Consider the following 17,007-nt stretch of genomic DNA (forward strand, 5'->3'; position numbering starts at 1 on the left):
AAGAAAAAAGAAAAAACCCTTTGAAAAACTCATCAGTAATGTCTTTATCCAGAAATCATGACCAGGTTACTCAAGATAATCCACAAACCTTGCTGCGAGCAGAAGGACCTTTTTTCTATTTGCCAAACTTCACTCACCAACCGAATCACTGTGCAGAAGAAAGTGTACATCTACTGCGAGCTCACCTCGCAATACTGAACCAACTAACATTACAGCTCAGCCGAGGAGGACGCCCTTAATGTCTTTATCTCGCCCTCATGAGTCTCTCGTCCATGAGTTGATGCACGCTTTCCTCTGCGCTGTGATACGATCGGTGGGTGTAGTCTGGCAGAAAGAAAATAGTTCCTACATGAAACTGCTCACAACAAGGTCTGTGGATAATCTTGACTAACTGGGTCATGATTCATGGAAAGAGACGTTGTTGTTGAGTTTTGGTATTTTTTTGGCGCATTGAGCACCACAAGCCAAATGCCATTTAGTTTCATTATATTGGAGAAAAGTCAGATATCTCTGCGGGTCATATCTCAAACACTCGGTAACTCGCACCAAAACAATCCAAACTGATAAAAAAGCTTTACAAGTAAGAGGAAAAATATGTAATTTTGGTGTTGGGTAAATGTTTCCCTTAAACCTTTGTAGTCTTATTTCTTTTATTTTAACTTTCATGTTTCAGCTGATTACATGACTTGAATCACAGCAGCTTGAAATGAGCTTTATTTTAATAGCTCCTCTGTGGCACCACTTGCATTTCCTTGTTGAAATTTATGATGTGAACATTATATCTTCAGGTGACTTAGCAGTGTTTAATACTCATAAGTGCTTTCACTTCCCCACATCAGTATTCAGTCCTCCAGTTTTGGGGACCTTTCTCCTAAAATAACATTATGTTTCCTTAATGATTCTATCACTGTCAGCCTAATGAGGACCATAAAAATGAAATATCTTTTATACTCTTTCTTCCAAGTGGAGCAGAATCTGAAAGTGTGAAATTCTTTATGAGGCTCTGAATTATTACCAAACAAAAAAAGAGCAAATGCTATTTGTCAGAGTCTGACATGTTGACACGTGTTGTGGCCATCACTACAGGGTAGCCCCTGTGGTTTAGTGACTGTGTTTTCCCTAATCAAAGCCTGGAAAGGCGTGATGGAACAGACATGAGAAAGGCTGCCTTTATACAAAGTGCCAACACAAACAATGGCCAGTGCCAGTGCAAACAGCCGAGCCGGGAGGTGCTCCTCGGGGCTCAATAGCCGTAGTGTTTCTGCCGTGGGCTTCGGATGCCACGGAGGCACAGTTGGCTTTGCCAGGGAAGGGCGGCAGAGCACAGCGGCAAGTGACTGGAGTCCTGGGCTGAAGGAAAACAGAACGAGGCAAACTGTGCTAAAGTGATTAGACAGCTGTGTGAGGAGAGGTGAGTGGTGGAGGAATGTAAGCCATCGCAGTCTGAGTATTGTAGGAATGTAGATGTTGTTGAATCTGTGTTTCCTCCCTTCATCTGTTTTTCTTCCATGTTAATCCCTTATTGGCGTCAGCATATTCTGTAGCGGGATGTGGTGTTATTGTATAGACGTGCGTGCATCCATATTGTTGATGTTGAATCACTAATTTAAGACATCAGTTCAAAACTTTCTGTGCAATTAACATGTCTGTTTGCCTACTCGAAACATATTTATACTACAATCAGCTCTAAACCATAACACCATTTCACACTTGACTGTTAATGAAATCTTGTGAGTGATTTGAGTGATTGAGCAACACAACATCTTCAGGATCATCAGCTATTTATCTGATCACTGATGCGGGCGGCAATGAATGGAATCAGATTGAAACAGCAATTATTATCGTTGTAAGCCCTCCAGTCAATTTACCCTGTTCAATGATGTCATTTAGCTCACGGCTTCAAATTGATTGCTTTCCCAGGCGCATAAACAGATGCACACACATGCACGTGCAAACACACACACTCACATGGATAATTATTTTGGGAACACGTCTGGTTTCTATCGAGGGATAGATGTGTTTTTTAATTCTCCAGGATTATTCTGATGGATGGTCCCTGGAAATCAGTTCTGGATTCAGGACAGCAGAGAGACGTGATTTTAAGAGTGTTTGGCTGATGTTTTACAAATCATGAGTCTATCCGATGATTGATTGGCCACCGTGGTGCTGTAAGGCTGTGAGGCAGATACTTTATGACAGTTGTGGTGCTCTAAAACATATGAAAATTAAGGGAGACATCTGATTTTTTTTTTCTATAGTAGATTTCTAGTCTAAAATTTGCGCATTTATTTCATATATTCAATGATTATACAAAAAAGGTTTGCACAAAGTGCACACGTTAATGTACCACTGCTTAAACTGCTAATGTTAGTATTATTAAGTAAAACTAATCTCAAAATGAAAATATTATAATAACACTAAAACTAACAGCTGTTGTGTTTTGTTCGCTTAGAATGAGTTGCTGATATTTCTTTATGTACAGAGCAGGTCCTCCTCAACAGAGTCTACCATGTTGTTTCTACAGTAGCCCAGAAGGTACAAATCGAACAATGGCTCTAGATAGGGGCATTCATGTTTTTGTGGGGTTTTTTAGATTTTGACATTGGCTACCAAAAGGGAAGCTTTTCAGTTGGTTGCAAAGTGTAACCCCTACAGCTAGATGCCACTAGATCCTACAAACAAGATGTTTATCTGAAATAAAAATAAAAGCTAGACTTTAAAAAGGCAAACTAACTGAAAGGATATTGTGTATTTACACAACTGAAATGGAATAAAAATGTCTTCACTTTTAAGCTTTGTCTATTTCCGTCAAATTTGTCAACACAATAAGCATTAGGAGGCCTTAGTGCATATGTTTATTGAGACATGGACGTCCACATGACTGTGACTCAATTTCCCCTACAAGGTGTTGTGTTTGCATCATAATACCTTTGAAATTCATTATTAATAATTCTGAACTTATTAAATCTTGCGCCTGACAAATATCCCCCATGGAACTAAATTGAAAACAAAAATTAAAAACAAAATGGCAATAAAAACGAATGAAAAACATAAAATAACTCTGCAGAGCAAGCTACATCTGGATTCTTACTGTACAATATGATATGTATTTCCATTTAAAGTACATACAAGGGATTGCCTTTAATGAAAATTATACAGTATTAGTATAAAAAAGTTTTTTCTGTAGTTTCTAGGTAATTTTTTACAATTTTGAATGATGTAGACATGATGACGATCATCTTTGCTGTGCCACACATAGTGCGTGTTAAATCACGGGACTTTCTGTGTGACTTGAGACAGGTGTGAGTCTGCCGCTGCTTCAAATAGATTATTGCACCTCCCACCTACATATCCCCGCCAACATCTCAACCAGTTAAAGCTGGTCTCTTTACGTCCTGGTGCCTTTGAATAACGCAGCCACCCTCCTGACTTGCAACCATGACAAGCACGTCTGACCTCCAAAATGACATCACAGCCACATTTCTGGCCCCATGCATGGATAAATATGTCTTCTAGGGATCATGTAGTATCATTTTTAACCAGCGGGTGGCACTGTCACTCTGAGAGCCCACAGTGGAATAGGTCTCATCATGTCAGGCCTGTGCTGTCGGTCTTGACTGCGGTATCACGCTCCTGTATCCATCATGACCACCTTGGGTATTTTTACACGCTGCGGCTTTTGTCACATTTACAGTCAGGGCTGCTCTGAGCACTAACCACTGGAGACACCAGTCTAAGTCTTGTTCTGTTTTCCATCTGACCTCAAAATTTCAATGTCATTGAGAAGCGCTGCACATCGATCTGCCACAAAGGAACAGATAATGAGATGAAATCAGGCGGTCATGCTCGTGTTAATGTGTATTTTCCTCTCGTTCTTCGCAGCATTGTTCGTCTCCCTCACAGAGTGTTTACCAGAGTGTGTCACCTCACATGGGTCTATTTTTAGCAGGGGAGAATAGTGCTGTAGTGTGTTTCTGTGCTGGGGTGGGGCTATAGAGGAGAGCGCCAGAGAAATATGGAATCTGGTAATGGAGTGAACTGAAAGGAAAAATATTGTAAATGGACAAACGGGGCCCGCTTCTAATAATGGCCACAGTACACAATGCACAACCTCTATCTGCCATTTATAGAGAGCCAGAGAGAAAGAGAGAGAGAGAGATAGCATATGCATGCAATCAAGAGAAGTATAGCTTTCAGAGTCCTGTATTTGCCATAGCGCCCTGAAATGTATTTATTTATTTTTCTACAGAAACGAGTACACAAAAATGTGGTTGAGTTGTTAAGTAAAGGTTTGCTGGGTTCCCATCGTAAGGGTGTCATTTTATTCACCCACTCAGTCATTTTGAGGATGGCAGAGAAATGCCCAGGACAAGTCCCTGGATGCCCACATTCATATTTTTGGGCAATTTTGAGTCTCCACCCCACCTGACTTGCATATGTCTTTGGTATGTGAGAGGAAACCAGAAGAAACCCACGCAAACACTGAGGGAACAAGCAAAAGCTCCACCCAGAATAAACTGAGGAGAAAACCCTTCTTTCTGTGTGTGAGCTGCCCAGGGGCCGTTTTAACACGGCTGTTTGTAGAGCTGGGCATTGTTTACAATATTTAGTTACTAGTGCATTGCCTGTGTTACCCAGGTTTTAACATAGTAACAAAACTGATGTTTTTCAAGAATAAAATCATATTTCTCATGTCGAAGCCCTGTTTTGGACATTGACCTCTTGGCCAGTTCTCCCTGCAAACTGTTCAAAACTGGCGCTTGGTCAGTGGCCCCAAAACTTGTATGATTGTCAATTTATGCTTATAACATGCATTGTGCCTTTGTGCCATGTTTAGGCAGCATAATTAGGTTTGAGAAAATAACCCCTCTGAAAAAGTAAGTAAACATGTAAACTGATGTAAAATCATACGTGACTAGCAAAGTATGCTGAACATAGCCTTACTAGCACAGTAACATTTTCTTAAAATTCACAAGAGACACAAACAGCGGTCTCCTGGTGAAAGTCCGGTGATTGTTTGAACCATCCACCTCCACTTCCACCCACTCAATGCAGATTTTCTCGCTCTTAATACTACGGCAATTGTACAATGGATCTCTTTGCACTGCTAAAGGGTTCCTCGGTGTGTTTCTGAAGTCGCGGGCAACTGACCAAGGGAAGGTATTTGACAAGCTGAAAGTGAGACCAGAAATCCAAATTTTTATTCCAACCTGAGCTAACCATCTCCTGACTGTTGCCTTGTATGTTTTTCTCTACTTTATTTTTCAAAATTGAAAACAGTGACACGCCACGGTTGTACATTGTTAAGTCATTAATAAATAAAGAATAGATCCCTCCCCCTTGTCCCCTCAGGAAAAATCCTTAAACAAGACAAGAAAAAATAAAGGAGCCTTTTTTTTAGAGTACAAATGTGAGACTGATATGTTCTCATCTAATTCTCAGGGAGGAAGCAAATAAGGGTATTTCCCAAAAAATCAAACTATTCCTTTAAAGACCGAGTTCACAAGGCTTCAGTCCTGACCTGAGGTTCACCACACAGTCCCAGTTGTGGGGAAAAGATACACAGAGCTGTACGCACTTGTGTAAAGACACATTTTGTTGCCTCGAAATAATATTTTGATGCCGCAAAACAAATCCCAGAAGTCGTCTCCTGCAGTTCAGCATTGTCTGGACAAACAGAAACAGAAACATGATGTATGAAGAGGAGAAAAGAGAAAAGCCTCTCAGACATCACTTGCCACTGATGATCTTTGATCATTCCCACAGGATCCCACGGGCAACACATCTGCTCCAGCTTTGCTGCCAGGATGTGATGAGTACAGGCAGCATATCCTTTAATTACTCTCGTTTCAGCTCTATTTATACATCTGCTGCCAGATCCGTCTAATACACAAAAATTCTTTGTTCCTGAGAAATCATAGGGAAAATGTGTTTCTATTTTCCTGCAATACAAAGTGCTCTGTGTTCACAAATCTATCCCGAGCCACTACATCTCATTTAGTATGCTGTTGTATCAAACTATGACATCAGCCTGTTCTAATTGTTTCCAGACCAGGCGAGGGCTGAGTTTTCATTTTTATTTTCCGTTTCTCAGCGCAGGTCTCCGTCGCTCAGCATCCAGCAAAAGCAGATAATAAGAAACGGTACATGATGTCATGTAGATGGAGCACGCAGCGCCAAAAGTCTTGTGACCAAGTTTCCAGGAAGCTATCACTTTCCCCTGCCGTTTCCTTTGCTGTCTTTTCCCTCTGCTCTGTCTTTTTTCAGCCTCTTTGCAATAGGAACATTTTTTTTATCCTCCTGATAGTATTCAGGTGCTCCATCTGTGGGAATGCACCTGATAAACAGCGTTTGACCCGCTGGTGCCTCTTTGGCCTCATCCCAAGTGTAATGTATCTAACTTTCCTTACACTGAAACAAGAAGGAAGAGGAAAAGAAGGGAGGGCAGTGGAGCTGAACGGGGGTTGGATGATAGAGTAGGAGCTGAAACGCAGAGAGACCATATGTACTGAGTTGAAGAAATGCCGTTTTATGAGCAGAGAGTGGGCCTCTGCTTGGAATTCTCAATGACATCATGCTGGAGCAGAGCCGTGCAGCCGGGACTCTGGAGATGGAGTGGGCCTTCACCAGACAGGCCGGCTAGACTGCAGCGAAACACTAGAGGAGGAGGAGGAGAGAGACGCAGAGACAGGCAGACAGAGAGAATCACACAGGCTTACCAAGTGTCCCAAAGTTGGTGCAAACTTTTACAGCTTAGCTTTACCTGGAATTTGTCTAATTAGATCATTTCAGCCGAGCTCTCCTGAATGCTTAAACTGATGCTGCCCTTGAGCCTCATGCTGAAACAATCATGACAGGCTTGGGGCTTATAACCATCACATGCCTGGCCGAAATGAGACTGTGATATTACTCCATATCTCATTACCAAACAAATAAACTCTAGTTAGCCTCTCCCTGTGGTCTGCCAGCAAAACAAAGCCTGCACTGGTGCTGATATCTAATATCATGCACGTATTTCAAAATCTAAATGTCTGCCTCCGTCTGCGCCTCTTGGGTGATAACAAAATTATGGAGTAATGAGGGTGCCAGTTTTATTAAAAGGGACGTTCCTAAATGGGTTTTGCTCCTGTGTCTTATTTGTTTTGTTTACCGGCACTCGGGAATAAATCGATTTTTGGAATGAGCGGTGAGATTGCATGATGGGTGAGATCTGTAAGTTGAGTCAAGTATCTGCAGCTCCTCGAGGCATTAGCAGCTGTAGTCACCAGAGTACAAGGCCAAGGTCTCAAACTGAAATAGATCGGCTGGCCCGTAACTGTCTGTCTGCCTTTCTGCACATAATCATTCTGCCTGAGTCACACATAGCAAGTAAGTCTGCGCATAAATCCCAGCTGTGATCCGTAACACATTTTAAGATGTGCCTACTTTTTCCTTTTTAGCTTTGCTTTGTCTCTCGTTGGGCATCTTTCGTTTGATGTCTCGGATGAAAACAGTCCAGAGAAGGTGATCATTTTCAGGGTGCAGGCTGTAATTAGAGGACATCAACATCTCCCTCCTGAGACTTGTGTGTGTGTGTGTGTGTGTGTGTGTGTGTGTGTGTGTGTGTGTGTGTGTATGTAAATGATTGGTGTCCCTGTAAACTGGCTCCATGTGGGAGCCATTCTCCTCTGTTTCCTGTGCCTGCTGTCATTAAGGAAGAAAATACCTTTGACTTGGGGGCAGTTTACCCCAACCCCCTTCTCTCAGAGGGGTGATAAGTCACTGGTCTGTCTCAACAACACTGTGAAGTCCAGAGACGAGACACTGTCAGTTCGGGGTCTGCTGCGAGTGTGAAGCTGGGCGGAAGTCCTGGCCTGATTTGCGACAACATCTGCAGTTACAGAGACAATACTTCTTCAGTTTGATTGAATTAATTCTGATTAGAGAGATTCCAACGTTACTGTTGGATGTGTACGTGTTTACATGCCTGAAAGCATTTAAATATGTTTCGCCGATTTTCAACCAGCTTTGTATCAAAATAATGTGTGTAGCAGATATTCTCTGGTCATGTAGCACCAATTTCAACAGTATTTGCGTCTTTCTATTGCACAGACGGCCATGTTTATGTGAGAGCCTTCTTTATATTGGTGAAATACTTTTTAAATCAGGATATAACTTTTTTGTCTTGTGCAAAGTAGTTCTGCCTGCTGTGAAGCTTGAAATATAAGTTTTTTGTTTGTTTTTTACAACCTTATTGAGAAAATTCTGTTTATTCAATACATAAAGTATAGGAAGGGAAGTGGTTTTGCAATACAATTCATTAGAAAGTGACGTAAATGTAACCCAAGTTAATTTCTGCAGCTACAAATTACAGATGTCCCTTAAATACCTGCAGAATATAACTACATGTTACAGTTTACCAATGTTCCCTCAATGTCTTATGTGGGCCATTTGTAATGTTAGCAATAAACAACTGTTATGATCAGTGACTCCAAAATCCAGACTATAGCATCAGCGTTACATAAGGTTTTGTTTAAAAATCAAAGGGTCATTTTATTAGTAAATGGACCTGCATTTATATTGTTCCTTGCTAGTCTTCCGATCACTCAAAGGGCTTTCACACTACATGTCACATTCAACATTCATTCTTTTCCCAGGATACTTCGACCTGAATACTGCAGTAGGCGGGGATCTTACTGTCAATCTTCTGATTAGTAGATGACCTGCTCTACCTCCTGAGCCACAGCAGCTCTCAGAGCAACCTTTAGTCAGAGCATTGACATCAGAACATGTATAAATATTGTGAATTGATGAACAATTCTCTGTCAAAAGCAGCAGAGGGAGGTAAATAGACACAGCTGCTGTGGCTTGTCATGTGTGACACACTATGTCACCTAATGTTGCTCAAACATGGGGCAAACATGCATAGAAAGAATATATTTATTCCAAACTGAGAGAAATAATCAGATTTAGAGTTTACTGCAGGCATGCCTGAAGTCAGGCCTGGGGGCCAAACGTCGCCCGCGGACCAATTTTAAACAGCCCTCGACTTGACTTTCAAAATATACTCTGTGGCCCTCCGCACAATATTGGTTTATCAAGCAAGGTCCCTTTGCACTTTTTCCCTTCACCTCATAATAGCTGCACTATCACATAGTTTATAGACATGCATCGAGTTGGAACTACGCAGGCAGAACTAATGTGTTTTCATGAACAGACGGCAAACAAACAAACAAACTAACAAACAGTTACCTAACAGTAGACATTTCCTGCAAGGTAGCAGACATAGACACAGCAAAGAAGTCGACGATGATGGCTGTTGCTTTCAAGAGTGGTTGAAAGTTTCAGTTAAATTTTCACTGAAACAATTTGCATTTTTGATTTTTTTTATTTTAATAACCCATTTGATGCAAGAAGCAGCTGGCCCCAGGTATTTTCACATTATCCAATCTGACCCTCATTCAAAAAACTTTGGACACCCCTGGTTTATGCGCCGCTAATATTTTCCAATTGAATGATTTAGTTTTGAACCACCCCTTTTAACCTCAATGGAAAATTCCTTCCGATCAGACCGGTCTCCTCTCTGGTGCAGTGGTTAAGACATGAGAATTTTTTTGGGGATATTGATATCTGGGTCCATATAAATGCACCTTATGGTGCAATATGGGTGGCATTTCAGGAGTTTGACTTATCCGTATTATACAACAGTGCTGATTTAAAGTATGTTGAAAATAGAAAGACTAGAGGTGGACAACTTCTAGTCTACGTTATTTTCTGCAGCGGAAAGACCAAATCCTCCTCGGCTCTTTTCTTAGTGCACATCATAACAGTCACTTCTCCACCCTGAAAGGCTCTATTAATAGAGGTGCTCTTGTATTTGCCATCTCAGCCCACAAAGTCCTCTTCGTTCCCTGAAATAAAAGCTAACAAAAGGTACCTGTGACATTCAAACACTCGCAAACCCTCCAACGCTTATCTCCTGTCTTTATGCCACCGTCTCCTCATACTTTGTCCCTTTACCTGTTTTTCCATTCCATCCTGTTGCTACTTATCTACTATTGTGCACCTCACTGCATCAAGCTGTCACTCATTTTCCTCTTCTTACTCTTTCTGCTTTTAGCGCCTTGCTTTATCTCTCATTCCCAACCCTCACTGTCTCTTTTAATATGTTTTCATATTCCCTGATAACATGCCTGGCAAACATGAATTTTCATTCCACGTCTCTTGCTCCAGGGTCATTTGTGTGCCCCTTCAAATATGTGATTAGTGTTGTGCAGGAGGTATTTCATCCCCGTCTCTTTCTTTCTAGCCAGCTACAGAGCTACCACACTCACACACACCCCTTTCCCCTGCACCCCACCCCCTTCCATACTGCTCAGGGCCTGGCAAAAAAAAAAAAAAAAAACCTCCCCTGTCTCCCAGCCTCCGCCCCCCTTATACTCCTACCAGCCCGGCGCACCGAGGACAGAGAGGAAGAAAGAGAAAAAGAAAGAGCTCCGTTTGTCTGTCAGAGATTACAGACTGGCACTTAGCACTGACCATGTACGCCTACCATCCATAGGGAGCTGCTTTCACATGGCAGAGAAATGGGAGCGAGAAGTAGGCAGCTACAAGCTATAGCAGATGGCAGTTCTGAGATGTGTCTGTCTGTGGAGAAACCTTTGAGGCAGTAATGGGGGACTGTTAATGTTTGGATTAAATCGTCTTGTGAGTGCCGGCCAGCATGTGGTGTTTGCAGTGTAATTCAGAGAAGACCCAGTCGCTGCTGGAACTGGAGCTGAATGGCTGGTAAGAGTAATAGGAGAGTGCAAAATGTGTGTTTGTTTTAGTGTGTGTGGGTGGGTGGGGGGGTGTGCATGTGTGTGTGTGTGTGTGTGTGTTTTGTCATTGGATGAGGTTACACCAAGCTGCAAGAACCTAAAAGAGCTTTAGTTAATAAACAGCGTGTGAATACAGTGCGTGTGCATTTGTTTAAAAAGAGCTGGGATCACATGCTGAATTTAACCTGCTTCTTTTGTGCTCTCACACAATCCACGCCTGGAGATGACAGGAGTAATGTGAAGCTTCAAGCTCAGTCACGAAGATCATGAATTTTAAAGTGGGGTCTGCCATTTCAATTTTGACTCCCTCACAGTGGAAAACAGATCATGTCCCCTCTCTGAGTCACCTAAGCTATTGTGGAGTGTTTAGTCTTACTGTACAGAATACGTCTGTGAGTCGGATTGAGCCCCCTCCTCCTCCTCTGCTCCTCTGCTCCTCTGCTCCTCGGCTGAAGGGCATTCCTGTGGTGTGTCGTGGCCCTTCCGTTCGCTGGCCATGACTGTGTGCTTTCTCATAGCTGGTTCTTCAAGGGCAGGTGCTGAGTGTAGTGTGTGTGGAAGTTTAATTATTCATTACTGAAAGATAATGACAGCAGCTCTGTTGTTGTGTTTGAGTCTTGACAGGAGGGAGGAGGAGGGACGCCTTCATTCAGACAGAATGAAGCCCAGCAGCTAACGGGGGAATAGTATTGATTTCTGATTACTTTAACTGACAAGTACGTTGACGGCATCAACAAATCACCAAGCTGCTCAACACTCTTGCAGTGGAGTGTGTTTTAATTTGCTGCTTCTGTGCTGTGATAATGAAGCTTTTATTTTAGGGCATCTTGAAAAATCACACAATTGAATAATCAGCAAGCTTTATTTTATTAAAATCTGGTGTCCTTCACTTATTGATCAAAATGCAACTGCTAATCATCCTCAATAGACTGTGATCGGAGTTCTCAAGGAAAACTGTTCATTAAAAAGGTGTGCATATTACACTCAACCAGCACCGGGGAATGCAGACTGCAATACATGCAGAGAAAGTGTCAGCATGGGAGGAACTTTTACTTTCAGGGAGCTATTTTTATTAATTTATTTTTTATTTAGATTTTCACTTTACTTAATAAAAAAGTTGCAGGGAACTTCCTGTATTTGATGTTGAAATGTTCAGTTTTGATAAAACATTTGCTAAAGACCTATAAACAAAGTTTTGTGTTGGAGTTTCCTATATACCAAATTCTAAATTTTGACAGAAATATTTTAATTTTAATATGGATAATTATTAGACATGGCTAAAATCACTACATAAAATGATGAACACAAAACAATTTCATATATTTTTCTTCATTCATTGTGAACAATGCAACATTACCACTGCAGTGTGGTGATATTTTGTTTTACGGTCCTGCCGTTCTGTCAGACTGTTTGTTTTTCCCATGCTGTCATAAAGCTCTGTTTTGTCTGCCTGAATCCATATGAAAGCTGCATAATGAAGACATCCGTTTTTTATTTGCTCCTGTATTGAGAGAGATTGCTGCAGCCACTGTGGCAAAACAGGGGAAGTGTAATCCATATAATCCCCACGAGCAATTGTGCTCCTTCAATTTATGTCCACTCAAAGTGCTTGTCTTTGCCACTGACAGGCTCAAAGTGTTACTATAAGTGTCTGACAGTGTTACCAAAAAAGATCCCGACTGAGAAACTAAACATTTTTCTTTACCTTTGGTGATTCAGTCTGTTTGTGAGAGTGTGTAACCTGAGTTTCGCTCAATTAGAAATCTCCTTCTGAAATCTTGCAGATCTTTCCAAATTGTTGTAATCAACTATATATTCACCCATGACATTGAAAATCTTTTAATTAACACTAAGATATGCTTTCTGTACTCCAACAATACAAACTCACTTTTTCCTCCAACTCTCACTAACATTTCCACTGTTGTTTTCCCGGTAACAATTCACTTCTCACGAGACTTCAGAACGAGACTTCTCCTTGAGCGAGACTTGGTCAGAATAACAAACAGAATAATGAAAGAGAAGGAAAAAATGTTTAATTTCTCTGTCAGGTCTTTTTCATAATCTTGTCAGACATTTTTGATAACAATCTGAGCCCGTCAGTGGCAAAAAAACAACAACTTTAAATTGACCTAAATTGATGATGTACTATTGCTATTAGTGGTTACATTGCAGCCTGTTTTACTCGCTAGGCTGCTGCAGTCTCTCTCAATACTGAACCAATTTCAAAAATTGTTGTCTCCATTAGTCACTTGAACACAAAAACATGGGAAAACACTTTTAAAAATACCAAAGTTCCCATGAAATACCTCAGTGCTCACTCATTACTTTCCTATTTAAAGTGTTACATGTTAATAATTAGGGAAAAGCTAGTAAGTTTTTCATGCAGATGGAAGCCGATGAAAGAAGATTAGACGCCAGATGACAGTTTTTTATTTGCAGAGACGCCCAGATCTTAAAACTGTCAAACTGAAGTACACAGCTTACAGTAGCTATGAGCCACGAGTCTTATGAGGCTCCAGTCGACTTTATACCGTCTACTGCAAACTCTCAAGAGTGATACCGTCAGTCTGCTGGCCAGTGCTGCTCTGCTGTTTGCAGCTGTATCAAACGACAAATCCCCAACCTGCTCCTCATTGTCTAGTTATAGCCGACAAAATCATCCATATTGATGCTGAAATTACTGATATACCTCAATGTTTACTGGCAGGTTTACCTTTTAATGCCGATCTTCATTAACTTGTCACTGTGTGGTCTCCTAAACTTTTACCTGCAGAATCTATTCCCTCACATCTGTGTTGTGAAGGCTGCTGTGTGCATCTGTATTTATGAGCTCTCTGAGCTGCTATGAAAAGAGAGAAGGAAAACATCTGCTTTTGTCGTGTTCAGAGCGCATGTTGTCAGAGCATGTGGAGGACAGAAGTTTGATATGTTATTTGATTGAAAGGCATCAGTTCTCTGACTATGTTTATATTCACACACATAGAAAGAGAATTGTCACTTAAAGGCAGGAGAGGCATTTACGTGTTTCTCAAGTGTTATTACACATATTTTATCTTAAGCCCCCTGTGAAGGAATGCGATTTCCATCACCATCTGCCGTTTGTGCATTACCAACAAAAATAAGCCTCAGCAAGCAGATTACACTTCCTTAGCAACCATGTTGGTATTGCAATTGAATACTGCCAATATAAGATGGTGTAATGTGTTCATGCGGCAGCATTGATTTCTAACATACTCAAGGTAACTTAAAGGGACGGTTTACCTGAAATCAAAAATACATATTTTTCCCTTTCCCTGTGCTTTTTTTTTTTTATCAATTTAGGTTGTGGTGCTCAAAGTGCCAAAAAAACATGAAACTGCTCACAACAAGGCCTGTTGATTATCTTGAGTAACCGGGTCATGATTTCTGAAAAGAGACATTGCTGTTGAGTTTTTTAATTTTTAAATTTTTCAGTATTTCGATATTTCAATTTCAATAATTTAAATTTTTGGCACTCTCAGCACCATAAGCTAAGTGCCATCTAGTTCCATTATACTGGAGAGAAGGCAGACATCTCTACAGCTGATATCCCAATCATTTGGCAACTCACACCAAAACAATCAAAACAAAAGAGGAAAAAATGCAAATTTTTCATTCTGTCCCTCTAACCAACTTGAGGTTTTTTCGCCACATGCAAATCCTATTATTGGTATGTGTATAGAGAATCTGTTGTACTTGTTTTTTGGCAAAAAAATGCTGCTGTTTCAACTGTTACTCTTGATCCTTTAACTGGATTTTCACATCAATGTTCCTGAAATTAGAGGTGAGGACTAAGTTTATTCATACAGCACATTTCAAGAGCAGAACTTCATAAGAGCTGCATGATAAAAGTAAAGCCAAAGACATAAAATACAGACTTAAGAAGACTAAAAACACCTTAAAGTAGAATTGATTTTTATTTTTAATAGACAAAAGAAAGTCTAAGCAGGTTTATGAGGAGTAGTCAGATTACTGTTGTGCCTGAACACATTGCATGTGGAAAGATTTTTCTATAAATATTTAGTATAATGCTCATTCCTATGACTTTTAAGTCCCATATTTGATGGGGAATTCAATTACGCATTCCTATACAGAAAAGAGCATCTCAAAGCACAAATTAGGAGTTGATTGGAAAAACATGTGAGCGCTGAGCAGTTTGTAGACTTCCCTTTGACTTGGTTTGGGAGTTATGTTAGTTCCACGCTGCAGCTCTCTTCCTTCGTAGCTCCAGCCTGCACTTCATTAGCCATCTTCTATTCCCAGAACTCCTGTAGATGTGACTCCTCTTTTCCGGGATGGAGGAATGTTTCTCCCTCAGGTCCGACTGATGGAGCGGGTTGAGGCCTGGGCAGGGGCCCGGGCCTGTTTGTTCAGGATGTGTTGAGAGGGAAGGAGGGGAGGAAGAGAGATGGTCGACCCCCGCCCCTCCCGCCAAGATCCCCCCCCCCCCAAATCCCTGAATCCCATGGCTGAAAATCACTGCCAGCTGAGCTGACATGCTTATCCATGCCGACATCAGAACTAACTGGGGCTCCGAGTGGATAAAGAGCCAGACTGAGCGACAGACACCGTTAAGCAGTCGTTGGCTAATGTCGTGAGATCATATTTCAAGAAGGGTACAGTCACTGTCAGGAAGTGGTCCTCTGAGAACCCGCATTGGTTCATCCTTCACCTCTTAACTCTTCTACAATCCCCCTACAACACGTTGTATAAACATGACTCTCAGAGTTCTGTCTGAACCCTGTGAAGTCACTTCTGTCTCTTCTCTGGAATAACGTCATGCGACTTCCTGCTCTGCTGTAGGTCACTCCTTTTTTTTCCCCCCTTCAACAGCCATTACAGCTTAAAACATCAGCTCTTAAAACGCTGCTCTTTCTCTTTTCCTTTTTCGCCCCTTTTTCCCGCCATCATGAACAACTGACCTCACTCGGTGGAGTATTCAATGACCTCAGAGCAAAAAGTACTGCAGCACTTATTCCCGCTCTCTTTTTCTCTGCACACCCTCATTCTCACGCACTCTGAATTCTTGGTTGGTTAAAAGAAAGTGAAGCAGAAAGAACAAAATGGAAGGAAAGATGCAGGGTCCCATTGGGGAAGACAAAGCCAGTATTACAGCTTAAGTTTGACTGTTTATGGAGGTGACGGAGTGGGAGAGCAAACCCCAGATGAGCACTGTAGTGGCTATTAAAAGCAGCTTGCAGTTTATTGCATTTTCAGTTGTTCAGAGTCGATTCAATTCTCATTCCCACAGTTGTATTGTCATTTTACATAAATTTAAATTTATTTTGGTGCATTCATAATTACACAATTAGGCAAAACAAGAGAAAGGCAATTGCTCTCAACAAAAATAGTAAAATGGAAAATAATTCAACAAAACTAGATAACATAATGAATCTAAGAGTTTACAGCCGCTCATTGAGGCTGCAGCCAAATGTATCTTTCCTAGGATGGTGAAGGCATGACCCGCCCTACTCTGCCGTACTCTGCCTCTGATTGGCTCCCCAAGATAATCAGTCTTACTCCTCTTGCATAAACCGAACCACCCTAACCAGTGAGGGCAACAAGTATTTAGGCAGTCAGTGTGAGAGAAGAGCAGGTCAAGCCTTCACTATCTCAGACAAAGAAAATGTGTGAGGCCGTGTTTAATCAAAGGCTGACAGCAGCATACTAACGTGCACACAGTGACAATGCTAACATGCTGATGTTAAGCAGGTGTAATGTTTATCATGATCACAATCTTAGTTTACAGGGTTCCCACAGATCCTTAAAAAGCCTTAAAATGTATTAATTTATTAATCTAGAAACTAAGTCTTAATTGTTATAAAAATGTCTTATGTCAGTCCTTTAAAAGTGTTAAAAATGCTAAGACATTCAGAAGTTTTTTTCTGATGCCGCATTGTGAAGTTTCACAATAATTGGTAACTTTTTGAAAAAATGACTCTCACATTAATGTCACCAAAAAAGCCTGCTTTGTGTGTCAATAAATATTTGGGCAAAATTCTCCCTCACCCAAAGTAAGTGATGACAGTTTAGTTAAGTCTGTTTTTTTTATTGTTTTATTGGTTATTGTAAACTTTTGAATCTCATTTGCCTTACGTTGTAGGAATCTGTCATTTGCTGGTCACACAGACACAAAGAGGAGCTGAAGCTGATGGGAACTCTATTAGTTTGCAGCTATCATAAACAAAAC

General features: G+C 41.1%; 1 protein-coding gene across 6 annotated transcripts in view; it reads left to right on the forward strand.

The window, feature by feature from the left end:
• Positions 1–17,007, forward strand: part of LOC121947354 (IQ motif and SEC7 domain-containing protein 1-like) — a 116,745-nt gene that overhangs the window by 78,380 nt on the left and 21,358 nt on the right. The window contains exon 1 of one of the 6 annotated variants that reach the window (XM_042492366.1): positions 10,464–10,767. The exons of the other annotated variants lie outside the window; for them this stretch is intronic. Within the exon in view, the coding sequence (XP_042348300.1) occupies positions 10,703–10,767 (65 nt within the window). The 5' untranslated portion in view covers positions 10,464–10,702. Of the gene's footprint in view, positions 1–10,463; positions 10,768–17,007 lie in introns of those variants that run through there. 6 annotated transcript variants of the gene reach the window in all.

The sequence above is a fragment of the Plectropomus leopardus genome, chromosome 8, assembly GCF_008729295.1.
Source record: "Plectropomus leopardus isolate mb chromosome 8, YSFRI_Pleo_2.0, whole genome shotgun sequence".
NCBI lineage: Eukaryota > Metazoa > Chordata > Actinopteri > Perciformes > Serranidae > Plectropomus > Plectropomus leopardus.